Genomic DNA, 14317 nt, shown 5'->3' on the forward strand with positions numbered 1-14317 from the left:
AATAAAAGATTTTCTTCACAAAACATATTTTCAGCATGTCTAAAATTAGAAAAGTTGTCCATCTAAAGGGAAAAGTCAGCTTTCACTTCACACGTATATCACATCATATGAAATATTGCTTCTATACTACTTTTTATAATCTATGAAAACACAAAATCTGCACCACAGTTACAAAAAATTGGCTTCTACAAGATTTCCCAAACTCGAATGCTGAGCAAGCAGTCGAGGAGGAAAAAATAATTTGCTTTATCAAACTGTTCTAAAAATTCTCTTCTTCAAAAATCTTTTTCCAGCTGTTTTATTTTTATAAAGATACAATATATGCATAGCTATCACCTTCGTGGTAAACTGCAGGAAAAAAAATCTGGCATTTATTGCAGTTGGTTATGAATAAAAAGGAAATCCTCAAGAATCCCAAAACAAGAAATGTTCAGCCACAGAAGGCACAAGAACAATTGTATATATGGGAAATTGGTAAATTGAAGGTGTCTGTATCCTTCAAGCTGGTGCATTTAAGGTCTAGGCACAGGATATCACCTCAAGTTTATATGCAATGTTAAATTTCTATTAGCAATAAGAGTACAGAAAATGGGAATTAATTTACAGAGATGAGCTCATATTAAACTATATAAATTTCCACTCTAAAACATCTGACCTCCTGCCTCTTGTAGCTGTTACATCATGAATACGTAAAGTGTATGCCAGTATAATGATAGCAAACCTTGTGAAGCAATCGAGATCATCGCAGGTTTGTAAGGAAAAATCTAGCTGGAGGCACAAAGGCATTATGGCTCTCATAAAAGCATTCCAGTTTAAATGAAATTTCCAGAACATTCTTTATATACTGCACAAAGTGAAATTATTTTAAATGGAATTACAATTAGACTGTTGAACGAGTCTTTATTAAAACCATATTACAAAACTCTCCTATTAGACCATTGGTGCAATAATTACAGAATAAAGTACTGAAATGATTTAGAACCCAATTGTTTTGTTCTTTTACAAAATGTCAGGATATACGGTAATCTTTGCAATCTTGTGCACAATTTAATTATTTGACAGATCTTACACACATTATCCTCTAATCTCCAAACAAGTAAACAAGGTAATAGGACCCTTTACTCTGTTTATTATAATCATTGCACCTCTAATTGAGACCACATTGTAATGTCAGCACAGAACTGTATTCTTCAAGGTCAGTCCTATAATAGGACCCCACCAATATTCATGACTAATTTCATTCGACAAGTTTGATTTCAAATTCATAGTCACAACATGTCAGTACTAGTGAAACTGAGTGACTGGTACATCATTCTGCCAGGAAAGGGTGGGGAAGAGTGTATAACACCAGTGGAGAGCACTTTGGGGGCATACCAAAATTAAGAAGACAGACTTGGTTTAGATGCATAGTGAATATATTGGCACTTCATTGCTATTGTCTGCATTGCCTAAAGTCTGCAGATACTGCAAGTGCTTTATAATAATGACAGGGCATTGCAGGCATTGTGCTGTTAATTTGAAGTCAGCAGGTTTTAAGGCTATGTGCTGACATTAATTGCTTCCCTGCATTTCTATCCATCAACTACACTTACAACTAGTTAAACTGTAGCATTGGGGTCAGTCACATTATTACCACTCTCACTCTTTAGTTTTTTAAAATGCAAATGTAGAATGTGTTAAATTTTGCACATTCTAGATTTTAAGTGCTCCGCTCATCTTAAGAGAACTCTTTTTTCAGACTGGATTTCAATCCTGAAAATAACATAACATAAACCAAAAACATACTTTTTTTTGTAATGCTCATGGTGCTTGTAAGTTGACAGCAGCTCTGTCGATGTCAGTTATTCTAAAATTAATGCTAAATTTAGTTTTGAATTTTAATTAAAAAAAAACATTTAACCCTTTCATTGGCTCACTGTTTCTGCTGCTAAAAAATTTATATTTTGTTTTTCCAATGTGACTAATTTTATAATTCAATTTTATGACCTTGAGGCCATCAGTTGCATTTCTTCGCAAAAGAAATCACAAATAATGAATTCCACTAATGCTCTAGTGCTACATCATTATCAATATGAATGGTTAATTTACTCTATTGTATCATATTCTCCCCAAGGCTTCTAACAAATACTAAACTTTTACTAAATAAATCAGAGGTTTTAATCCTTACTATTCATCTACTCAAAGTAGCTTTCCAAGCAATGTAATCCTTACCTAATGGAATTATAAACAAATTACTTCAAAAAATTGGGATTACTTTTTGTTTTAAAGTTTGGAAATGTACTGTACATCTTTTTCCAAACTGACTACATGCTCTGTAAAGTGTCGATGTATTTGTACATTCTGTAGGGCATCTAAGTTTGCAATGCTGAAATCCAAGATGCTAGGTTCCATAGCCTGAACAGCTTTTGTACCCAGTTATAATTAACTCAGTCTTAATTTATTCAGAATATACTGAATGTAAATCCTGGAGTTCTGTACATTTGTCCAATTCTAATCTGAAATAATATCAGTGCAGGATGTTTACAGTAAAAATACAGTTCTGCAGATGCCATTCATAAGTTGAAAATGGAATTCAGTATTGTTGAACTGTGAATTGAATTCATGTGTGATTTATTCACAGATAATGTGTTTAATTGTAGAATAGAAGGGAAAATAGAACAGAAATTCTAAATATAGCATTGTACTATCGTGAAGTGGTTTTATTTCAACCCTAAATATAGACCAATGCCAGTGAAAGGATTTAAAACAATTATGGGTGCATCCTAAAGTGACAAGGTCATTTTGCTGAGAAGAGTCAGGTGGTGAGCAATTGTGGTTAACAGCTTAGAACAGTCTAAGCCATTCTAACTAGCTATACTTCGGTTTGGTATTGTCTAAGGTAGTGGACTGGGAACATACTGGAATCTTTTCCAATAATACTTATTGAACAAAATTATAATGCAGCATCAGCTTTTCTGCAGCCTGGAAATTGTTGAGTGAATCACTGCTTACTATCAGGAATTTCTGGCTTGCACACCAGAAATTCCTGATGACACAACCCATTTAACATCTAGTTGTGTAGGTTTGATTTTATACGAAGGTTTAAATTACAACCCAATTAGGCAAAAATAAATCTGTAACATACCATAAACCAATAAGTTTGACATGAATTAGTTTTAACTAAGGCAGAAACTGAAACAGATCCATTTTTAGTCTGTGATTGCAGGAATCTAGAATTATAACGAGAGATCAGCATAGTAGCCTTTTTGTACTAAGAATTGCTGGATTGTGGTGAGCTAGCAAGTTGAAAAATCATTCTATCTAGATACATTTCAAAAAGGTGCAATAATTATGCCAATCCTTTTATAATAGTATATCTTATATTGTGTATTCAAAAAGTGCACACTTGCATGCTTCATCATTTCATCAGAAACTGCAATTAAAGGCAGAGTGGCTATATTCAAATCCAGTTCTATCATTTTATTATACCTCAGTATAGTCATTTTAAAATATCTTGTGCATCTGCTGGCTGATGGATCCGATTGATTCAAAATGTGTGTGGTCATCAAACTGGATTGGTTTAAAGTCAAATTTGTCCCAAATAAACTGACATAGATACAGCTATAGATCACAAAGTCATATATAGAGGTTTGCTCTCAGTAGTAATTATGTTGGCAAATAAAATAAATACACTACTATTAAAGGTCACGCTACAATAACAATTAAATCAGGCTAATGAGGGTATTTTCAGTACGACTGCGTAAATATGTATATATTATATATAATTTTTTTTTAATTGTACATGGTTCAGCATGTTCTCTTCATCTAGTGACTCAAGACGCTTTCAGCAGTCAGTGTGAACACAAAAACCAAACTGCTAAAAAAGGTAATGGGGTGAAGGGGAGAAATCTTGCTGTTTATGAAGTGATATCAAATCAGATTTAATACTTTAGGTGTCCTTGCAAACGATTTAAAACAGAATGTAATTTGTTTCATATAGTTGCAGTTAACAAGAAATCAGATTAAATCTGGTCACAGTCTCAAGCTCCCAGTGGTGAGCAATTTAGTTTAAAACTGATTCTAACAGTATGGCATGTTTATGCACATGCGACTTTCCGTGTCAACAGAACGTTTGCACACTATGTACAAATAACCATTTTCACAAAGCTGTATTCTAATTACAATAATGCACTCATTGCACTCAGCAGTACTCTTATAATGTTTTGCACTTTAAAGTGCATTTGTTTTTTGCATTTGAGTTTTTTTTCTTTTGTACCTGAATGGATTCCCTCTAACTTAAACAATGACAATCTGATGTCTTTTCATGGTTTCAAAAGAGGTAAACTGACACATTCTCATTAATTCAATTTTCAAGTTCCTTTTCTTCAGTGATACCATGCAATGCAAACTGTCACGTTAGCATTACTTTAAGTAGCAGAACCAGGAAAAGTCTTCAATAAAGTTCACAGCACAGTTCTAGATTTGAAAATCTGTCAGTTTACAGGGTACTCAAGAACTGAATACAGTACATTGTTCCAGTAAATAAGTGATATTAATGGAGTACATTAACAACTCCAAAAAATAAATCTCAGCTGTAGGTTCAATGCAAACTGCTGCTAATAACACCAGGCTGAACTAATAGCCTCACTTTGAATAGAAATATTTAAAAGATTTGTTATTTTATCCGAATTCAGTAAAAGCTAACAGCAAGTGTTGTTTTTCTCACTCTCCCAGGAGAGTAATACCTATCTCTGGTCATCTGGCCAACTATGAACCTTTGCAGAATTAATTTGGAATCATTAGAAGTGCACAGTAACCTGATCCTTGGTTACTGCGGAAAAGCAGAATTGTTCTGTACTGGAGAGGCTGTTCTCACATGAAGTGGTCATTTTTGGTGAAAAAGTAATGAATCTTGGCAGAAAAAGTTCATTTTGGTGGGAAAGCAATAGCTGTTTGTAAGATAGGGATCAGCACAACATGACCGACATCAGCCACAGAGACTGAAGGATGAAACACATGTCATTTGCAGGTGGTGGTTATGGAGATGACACCATAGGTAAGATTTGACTATATGGTGCATTGTAGTCTGGGGTCAGAGATCAATTGGTATCATGCCTGAAATCAAAACAATAGCAGGCTTAGACATCTCTGATAATGATACAGCTGGGCAAAACCTCCGAGTGTGTAGTGTTGTATCCCATGACAGCTACTTTATTGTCCAAATGATGTCATAGTTATTTGCCATTTGCCACAAGTAATCATTAATAAATCCTTCTGTCTGACAGAGCAGATTACTTTAGGTGTAATACCCTACCTTGAAATAAAAAATTAAAAGTACACTCTCACATTTCAGCTTTTCCTTCAGTAAATCAAATCAAACTAACCTTCAAAACAGAAGGGTTCATGTATCAGTGTTAGTGGGTTCAAGGCTGTGGTGAACAATCTTCTTACAAGGTCAAATGTAAAAGGGTAAAACAGTAGGGAAAATTAACAAATCAGAGCTGAGAAAAGCAACAATACAAGGATTGGGCAGCAGAACAGAAGGGGAATATTACATCTGATACATTCAGATGGCTCTGGGCATCTTTACTCATGTAGTAGCTCTTGCAGGCAGTTTGGAGATTTGAAAACCTCCGGGACTTCGCTGTCCAGCTTGCAAATGACCTTGTAGATGGCCTTCTTCCAGGAAGGATCAACGTCTTTGCCTGCAACAATGGCATTGAAAAACTCTCGTAATGTGATCTGAGCCACTTCCAAGAACCTCTCCGGAACCTGCTGATACAGAAGGAGACAATGACATTAGTAGAGTTTTCAATTTCAATCCAAAGTCTCTGATTCATTAAAAGGGGAGGGGAGGAGGGCTGAGCTTTCATCAACCTCCCAGGGGCCTGCAGTGGCTCTGTGCACCCAGCCCCTAAATATGGCAAAGTTAGCAGTTTCCAGTTTATTCCAGGAAGGCTATTTCTAGAAAGATGATCTTTATGTTTTTATACTCTTTCATTCCAGCAATCAGACTTATCTACCTCCACACTCAAAGGCTCAAGTGCACTTTGCAAGCTTAACATTTTCTATAATTTTATTTTTCATAAACAAAAAAAGTTGTTTCTGTAATTTTCAGATAAAACAGGTCAATAATTTGACTCAACAACAATATAGCAATGAGATAAGAATGTAAAATCACTTACTTACTTTTAGAAGGTGTTTTTTAAAAATTCATTACTGAACTCTAGAAGCTCAGTTTCTATATTTACCAGGAATATTTTCCAGATATTTAATTTTAATATTTTGGAATAAATCATGAAATAAGTTAAAATGACATCTCATTTCTTAGAGGTATATATGGGGAATATGGACACTTCAGAGAGTATCTATTTTCAAAAGGAATGCAAGACTGAATTCTATTAGGTTCGGTGTGTTATATGGGCATTAATGTACTTGTGTTCAACATAGTGCCTCGAGGTATCATTTTACCTATTAAGCTTGATAGCACGAAGCTAGATTTTGTGACAAATATTAATGTTTTCATTTTAATGTACTTGCAGTATATTAAGATCGGCACACATTCCAAGGATAGAAATGTCCTTGAATAATGTTACACAGATGTTGCAGCCATTCACTTGACTTAGTGTTCCTGAACTTCTTGGTTAAATGCACGTTCAGCATATTATACCAGTCAGATGATATTTTCCAACCAATGCAAATTGGTCTGTCAGTTATGACAGCAATCAGAGCATCAGATTTCTGAAAAAAGTGTAAATGGAGCAAAATGCGAGATCAAAACTGTACTTACCCCAAAGCTCACTGAAATTGTAAATGATTCCTTTTGCCCTGGCAACATTTCTCTTCCCATCAGTCCTTCCTTAAGAAAGCTGTCTTTCAACCCCTCTGTTGTCTCCAACCATCACCCCATTTCCAACTTCTCTTTCCTTTCTATAGTCTTTAATCGCATTATCATCTCCTCCCAGTTCTGCTCTTACCACTTCCACAATTCCCTGTTTGAATCCCTTCAGTCTAGTTTCTGCCCTGCACACAGCACCAACACAGACTTGGTCAAAGTTAACAAAGGCTCGTCAGCCACTGCTACAGCAGCATGCTATCCCTCCCTGATCTCCATGTGGCGTGCAACATAGTCGACCACTCCATCCTGTGTAGTGCACCACTGCGGGGCTGCCTTCACGTAATTTCATTTTTATCTCATCACAGTCAATGCATCTCCAGCAGGAAGCTTCTCCGCCCTATTCATAGAATGGTAACAGCACAGGAGGTGGCCATTTGGCCCGTCAAACCCATACCGGCTTTCTGCAAGAGCTAGTCTCACTCCCCTGTCCTTTCATTTTTTCCCCCCTTCAGGTACTTATCCAATTCCCTTTTGAAAGTCATGATTGAATCTGCCTCCACCACCCTTTCAGGTAATGCATTCCAATCCTAACCACTCACTGCGTAAAAAAGTTTTTTCTCATGTCGTCTTTGGTTCTTCTGCCAATCAGCTGAAATCTTTGTCCCCTGGTTCTCGACCCTTCCGCCAATGGCAACAGTTTCTCTCTATCTACTCTGTCTAGACCTCTAATCTCCTCTCAACCTTCTCTGTTCTAAGGAGAACAATCCCAGCTTCTCCAGTCTAACCATGTAACTGAAGTCCCTCATCCCTGGAACTATCCTTGTAAATCTTTTCTGCACCCTCTCTAAGGCCTTCACACCCTTCAAAGGTGCTCATGGACTCAAGGCCCTCATATGGTTACTTCCGGAGTACTTCAAGGTTCGATCCTTGGCCCCCTTCCCTCATTTATCATTGCCACTCACTGACATTATAGGCATATAACAACTTTCTATATGTCTGCTGACAACACTGAATTCTAAATCTTCTCCTCCTCAGAGTCCAGGAGCACCTTTGTGTTGCAAGACTACCTGTCCAACACCAAGATTTGAAGGAGGCAGAACTTATTTCAATTTAATATTGGGAAAGCCAAAGCCATTTTATTTGGTTCCTGCCAAAAGCTCTACTCTTGCCATCGACTCCATTCCCCTTTCTGGTTACTCACTTAGGCTGAACATGATAATAGGAAACCTCTGTTCTGTTCAACCCAGAGTGGATCTTCAAACTCCATAAAAGAAAAAAAGACTTGAATGTATATAGCGCCTTTCATGACCACCAACGTCTCAAAGCGCTTTACAGTACTTTTTGAAGTGTAGTCACTGTTGTAATGTAGGAAACGCGGCCACCAATTTGCGCACTGAAAGTTCCCACAAATAGCAATATGATAATGACCAGATAATCTGTTTTTTTGTTATGTTGATTGGCCAAGACACCAGGGATAACTCCCCTGCTCATCTTCTAAATAGTGCCATGGGATCTTTTACATCCACCCGAGAAGGCAGACAGGGCCTCGGTTTAACATCTCATCTGAAAGATTGCATCTCTGACAGTGCAGCACTCCCTCAGTACTGCACTGGAGTGTCAGCCTAGATTTTTGTGCTCAAGTCTCTGGAGTGGGATCTGAACCCACAACCTTCTGACTCAGAGGCCAGAGTGCTACCCCCTGAGCCACAGCTGACATATTCTTCTTATTTCCAGCTCTGCAACACTGCCCTCCACCTCTATCTCACCCCTACCAGTGCTAAAACTCATTCATGTATTTGTTACCTCTAGACTGAATGTCATCAACCCGCTACTTTAAAAATGAATAGCTAGAATTGTCCAGATTGCGTGGAGTCATAGATATTTTGAATGTTGGGCACGAGATTGTAGGTTGCAACATGTTAATTGCAATTTATAGCATCATCATATGGTCACTGCTGATTTGTTGGAATTATCTTGATTAATAAGGAGCATGTAACAGATTGTATAATTTGATACATGGGTACACGCACATACATACAAATGCACACAAGATCCCAGTTCTTGCTTCTCACATAATTTTTTTTGATAGTAGTTTATGTTATATATATTATTTACCTATCGGGGCAATAAAGTCGATTCTCAATGTGCTGCTTTAGAATGGGAGGACACAGGTCACACATGCAAATCTTCATTTAGAACATTTCTAATCTTTATTAGATTATGAAGCAGTGTTGAATGACAGTCAGGTACTTTCTAATATGGAAGGAGGGAAATACTGGTGGCACGGTCACCAAGGCTGATCCTTCCACATCTCGGAGGTGGACTGACCCTGTGCCATAGACAGAGAATTGGTAAAGGTTGCTTGACCAGTGTTCAGATTGCCGACAGTGTGCACTACAGGGAAAGAGTACAGGATTTACTTATAGATCTCATATTAGACACAGAACAGAGGCTGGGGCTTTCCGCTTGCACATTTGCCAGCCCACAATTTCCCCCCTGTTGATTTTAATGGGTAGAAAAACTGTAGGCTAGTGAGCACATAAGCAGAAAATCTCAGCCATAATGTCCATTGTTGCAAAGTTCTGCTTGTTTCCAATTCTTTTACAGAATGGCACAAAGTTCTGCTTGTTCCCAATTCTTTTACAGAATGGCATATGCTTGAGTGTGACTTGATGAAATAAGGAATTTCTTAAAACTACAAGATTTCCCTTAGTTGGACTGTTAACTATATCTTGACAGCAGCCTTAGATGTAAAGATCCAAGAAAAAAGATTGCTCATTGAGGATTACAACCCTCCCAGTTCACTTAACCAAAATATCAAAAGGTACTTGTAAGTACCCTTTTTGCTTCAGAAAAATGCTGGCATTTACATTTTTGAAGTATTATGTAGCATGCCAAATAATGTGAAATGAAACCCTAAAGGAAGGTGTCACAGACATATGCAGAAAATAAGGTTGACAAGAAGAATGACTAATGAGGGGGTCCTGGTACAAGTACGAGAGAGAGAAATGATGGAAGTTGATCATGATGAGAAAAATTGAATAATGTGGGCATGTTATTCAGGATTTATAAGGAAAGTTGTTGGGGCTGTTACAGTCAGGAAAGGTTGATGTCAATAGATCAAGTGGCAGGGAAAGTTGATAGATGAGGTAATGATATAGGCAGTGGTAATATCAGGAGCTGATACAGTCCACCTGTGCAGGGAGTGGATAGAATGAGACAGAGAGAGATAAAATAGAAATAAATAAAAGGAGATTGAGTAAGTTAGTAGCATTTTAGGATAGTTCCACTTTAGCAACATGGTGCGTTCCCTGATTTTCTAGTCAACTCAATGCAGCCCATAATACCAGCAATATGAAGTTAATTTAAAAAACAGCCAAATTAATTTTAATAAGATATCTAAAATTAAACTTAACGCAAAACTAATTATGTATTTACTTTCAAAATTAGTGGAGAAGATAAAGGCTACAGATGACAATTCTGCGATGGTCACACTTAGTTTCTCCAAGTGAGAAAAAGTTATACAGGGTACCACATATGACGACATCATCCCAAGGAATATTTTGTATCTCACGAAGATTCCATTACAACTGATAACAAATGGTACAGTGGGAAAAAATTCAGTGATGTCATCAGAATCACTGCAATCTGTGCAGTGAACAACTGCCCATTTTGTGTGACAAAAACAGAATACACGATAATAAAAAGTTATGGGTGACTCCTTACCAACAAACAACTCAAATAAAGGGTTTAAATAAACTGTACAAGACACCAAGCTTAATTATGAAGTCAACTCACTCCTGAAACACAATGTATATTCCATGGTTGCACATTTATATGCACACAATAATATTTTAGAAACAAAATGCTACATTTTAGCCCTAGACCTCTTCTAACCCAATCAATAGTATTACAGCTACAAATTGTGTCACTGACAGCTTTTAGTGGCACGCAAAGCACCTTTTTGAATCCTCATTTGTTACAGGAAAGAATTTCTACGCCATGCTGCTTCTGAGGAGCTGGGAACAAAATTGACTTTAATGGAGGCAGTGTGTTTTACCATTCTTCACCATTGCTCCTGTTAAGTGTCTCTATAACAGCTTTCTGTACATTTAATATCATTTACACCATCATAAACTGCTACTAATTTGTGACAGCTACCTAATAAAATAGAGTTTTAGCCCACTCAGGCTCCAAATTGCCCATGGTTTTGGCTCTGTTACAGGTAGTGGAAATATAATAAAACCCCAAGTTTCCTACATGGCATCCACAATAGGCTAAGTAGCTTGGTGGAATCGGCTACATTGATTTGTCATCAGTTCAAACACACAAGGATTCGGTTTTAGTTCAAAGAATGCTATAAGTTCAGGTTGAATCCTGCTGAACGCTACTTTTGATGCACTGGTTAATGCGCTCATGTAAAATTACCATGTGTGCTATTTTAATGACATTCCAACCTATTTGAAATAAATGGGTAGTAAATAGGAAGGATGAAAGAGCTATTCACTAGTGTGCTAAAATAGCACTCACAAATTTCTACTGCATTGAGAGAGGTTTCTCTAATTTTACTTCATTTTTCATTTTCAAGATGTCAAGGTTAAATGTGCAAATGTATTAAAAAACTCAGTCATCAAAGGGTTAATGTCATGTTCTCACCCTCCCCAAATTACAATTAACAGCTGGAAGTATCTAGAGATCATCTATACACTCAGCAGACAAGCATTTAAGTTTAATCTGTTTTTCAATTTTTAAGAATAAAGGCAGTAAAGGTTGTCTAAAATATTTATGAGGAAGTCATCCCAGGAACAATCTACATTTGATTTACTGTGCAGCAGTATGGTCACACTGGATTAGACGTACAAAACCTCTAACAAAAGCACAACAGCTGATGCATGTGATGTTAGGAGGTGACCGAACAGTTGAAGCATGCTGCTGGCTGCAGGCAAGCAGTCAGCAGATGTAGACAAAAGGCAGTGACAAGAATAACCCTCCCTCCAAGGCGAGGAGTCAAGAGAATCCAAAATACCAATAACCCTTTTCCCCTTGCCTCCCTACTGTTATCTTCTTAGAATAGCAAGTGCATGATTCCCTTCTACAGTCAAAAAATTAGGCAGTACCACTGCAGCATTTACTAACCACTAAAACAATTAAATGACAGAAATTGAACTTTTTGGGAAACTACAATATCTTAAAAGAAAACTATTGGATGTAATTAATTTGCCTTGGTTTTGCAAATCAGCTTTTGTAAAATAACAAACGCCTGGCTCTCGTCTCTTTCACCTTTATAAAATTCTCCCCTCTGTTACAAGCGGCATTGGTTCACTTGTAAATGTTTTGCGAAGGCAGGCAAATGAGCACCGTTTCAGTGACCGCTAACCTTGGTATGTCCTGACACTTATGATGAGTATCCGCAGGACACAGAAGGCAGGCAGGCTGCTATGTCAGGCTTTTATTATGTGCTGCCGAGTCTGAGGACAGTCAGAAGATCAAACAAATGACCCCTGAAGGGAAAGATGGGGTGGTTCTTTGGCACAAAGTCACTGCATTTACATTGTGCAAACTACGCGCTCTTTTGTCCTGACAAGCTCACGGCGACTTGATTGACTGCTGCCACCTGATGCTGAGGAAGTGGAGTGTGTTATTTCTAGGAATTGCTGATTCTAATACAGGAACCAGGATGATGATGCTTGTTTGTCATCGGGGCTTTTTCCTGCAGACATTCCAATTGTTATTTTGTTTGGGGGATTTGTGTAGGTGCATGCCCCCCTGGTTAGGAACAAAGCACAACACAAGAGGGGGCAAAAAAACAGCAGGAGGTAAATAGTCAAAGTACTTCACCGAACATTCATTCACCCTTGCATGCACATGATTTCTCTGAACAAACTCTCCGATCCCTGCTGTTTGTTAAGCAAATATTGATCAAGGAGAGTTGCATCTCCTGATAGCAGTGACATAAGCTGGGGACTTGTTCTGTTCTGCAGACAGAATCAATTCCATGTATAAACCTAAGGACATTTTAACCATCTTGCACAGTTTTAATTATGGGATGGTTAGCGCAACTACAAAATTGTTAAATATTTCTGCAGGCTGAGGTTTATTACTAAAGCAGCATTCATTCAGAAAATGAAATTTAAATATTAAGAAAATAGTCATAAATTTTAAATCAATGCTGTTCAGAAATTGCTAAAAAAAAAGTGGAAATCAAGTGGATAAGCAGTGACTCATTTGGAAGGACTGAATGTGTTTCATTGCATTTAAGAGATTTTCAATGAAAGTGAAGAAATATTTCCTACAGGTTTCTCAGTTGCAATATTTTAAAGTAGAATTGGAGGAACATAGCACAGTAATCTCAGGTTTTAGAATTTTCCCTCAGTGGATCAAAAATGCAGATCTTGACCCCCTTGAGCTCAGCCTGTGGTGATCACTTCTTAGATAACTCATGGTGGAGGAGTGATGCCATTAGGCAAGAACTGGACACACACATACCTCTTATTTCCAACTTTGCACTCTTGTTTGGTCAGTTGTTAAAAAAAAAGCAACTAAGAAACCCTCGCAGCTTCAATGCTGCCTCAACTGGAGAAGCAGATGTTGAGTTAAGCGACTAACAAAGAAATTGTATTAAAAATGACAGATTATTAGACTAAAAGGTGATTACAAGATTACTTGCTTAATTTGGGAAAAGGCAATTAACAGCAGTTAAAATGCTGTTAGCCAAATAAACAGGTGCAAAGAGAAAAACGTTCCCCCTGCTGAACTTAATGCCCTCCCACTAAGATACTTACTCAGATTTATGCCATGATAGGAGTTTGTAATTCTTTAGAATAACGTGTTTGATGTGATTTGCACTACTTTAATACCGTATGTGGGAATGCTATTGTAATACAGATTTAAGTGAACTGTCAAAGATCCGAACTCCGCTCACTACCTCACAATTCCTACTTTGCAACAAACATGATCTGAGTGGTTATATGTACCCTGTGTCATAGAATTTGGAGGAAGCTAGATGGTGCAGGATTTGCAATTTGTATTTTCAGTTTGACACAAGCATTAAATATTTATTAGTCAAAAGTCCATCCAGAGAATCAGATTTTCACTGCAAGTTATGAATAATATTAGCGTTGCGTATGTTACCTCACAACAATGGCTTTTGAGCTGCTGTGTGAACTACTATTAAATTAGAGCATGCAGCACTTCATGGAGGGTCTTGTACTTGATGAGGCTGTGAAAGTTGTACAGCCGCCAGTTCCAACATGATCATACTTCAATTTTAGAGTTGCTTTTATGCTCAGAATGATATGAATGCAGAACAAATATGCAAGTTGTATAGTGGTATAAAGCACAAGGATCTAGTGCATTGCTCAAAATATTTTATCCTAGCATTTCCATGGATCATTGCACTACCATAATATCAACCTCAATAAACTTTGCAGCTAGGCCGACAACACTTCTTCCCACTTCTGTCCTCATTTATATTGTCAAGTAAGCTCCTAAAGTGATTTA

At 37.3% G+C, this 14317-nt stretch overlaps 1 protein-coding gene across 1 annotated transcript in view; it reads right to left on the bottom strand.

Moving 5' to 3' along the window:
- prox1a (prospero homeobox 1a) overlaps window positions 1-14317 on the bottom strand; it is a 105176-nt gene that overhangs the window by 934 nt on the left and 89925 nt on the right. Inside the window, exon 5 of the mRNA XM_070888712.1 lies at window positions 5364-5751. Within this exon, the coding sequence (XP_070744813.1) occupies window positions 5566-5751 (186 nt within the window). The 3' untranslated portion in view covers window positions 5364-5565. The remainder of the gene's footprint in view (window positions 1-5363; window positions 5752-14317) is intronic.

Source organism: Pristiophorus japonicus, chromosome 9, assembly GCF_044704955.1.
Source record: "Pristiophorus japonicus isolate sPriJap1 chromosome 9, sPriJap1.hap1, whole genome shotgun sequence".
Classification (NCBI taxonomy): Eukaryota; Metazoa; Chordata; class Chondrichthyes; family Pristiophoridae; genus Pristiophorus; species Pristiophorus japonicus.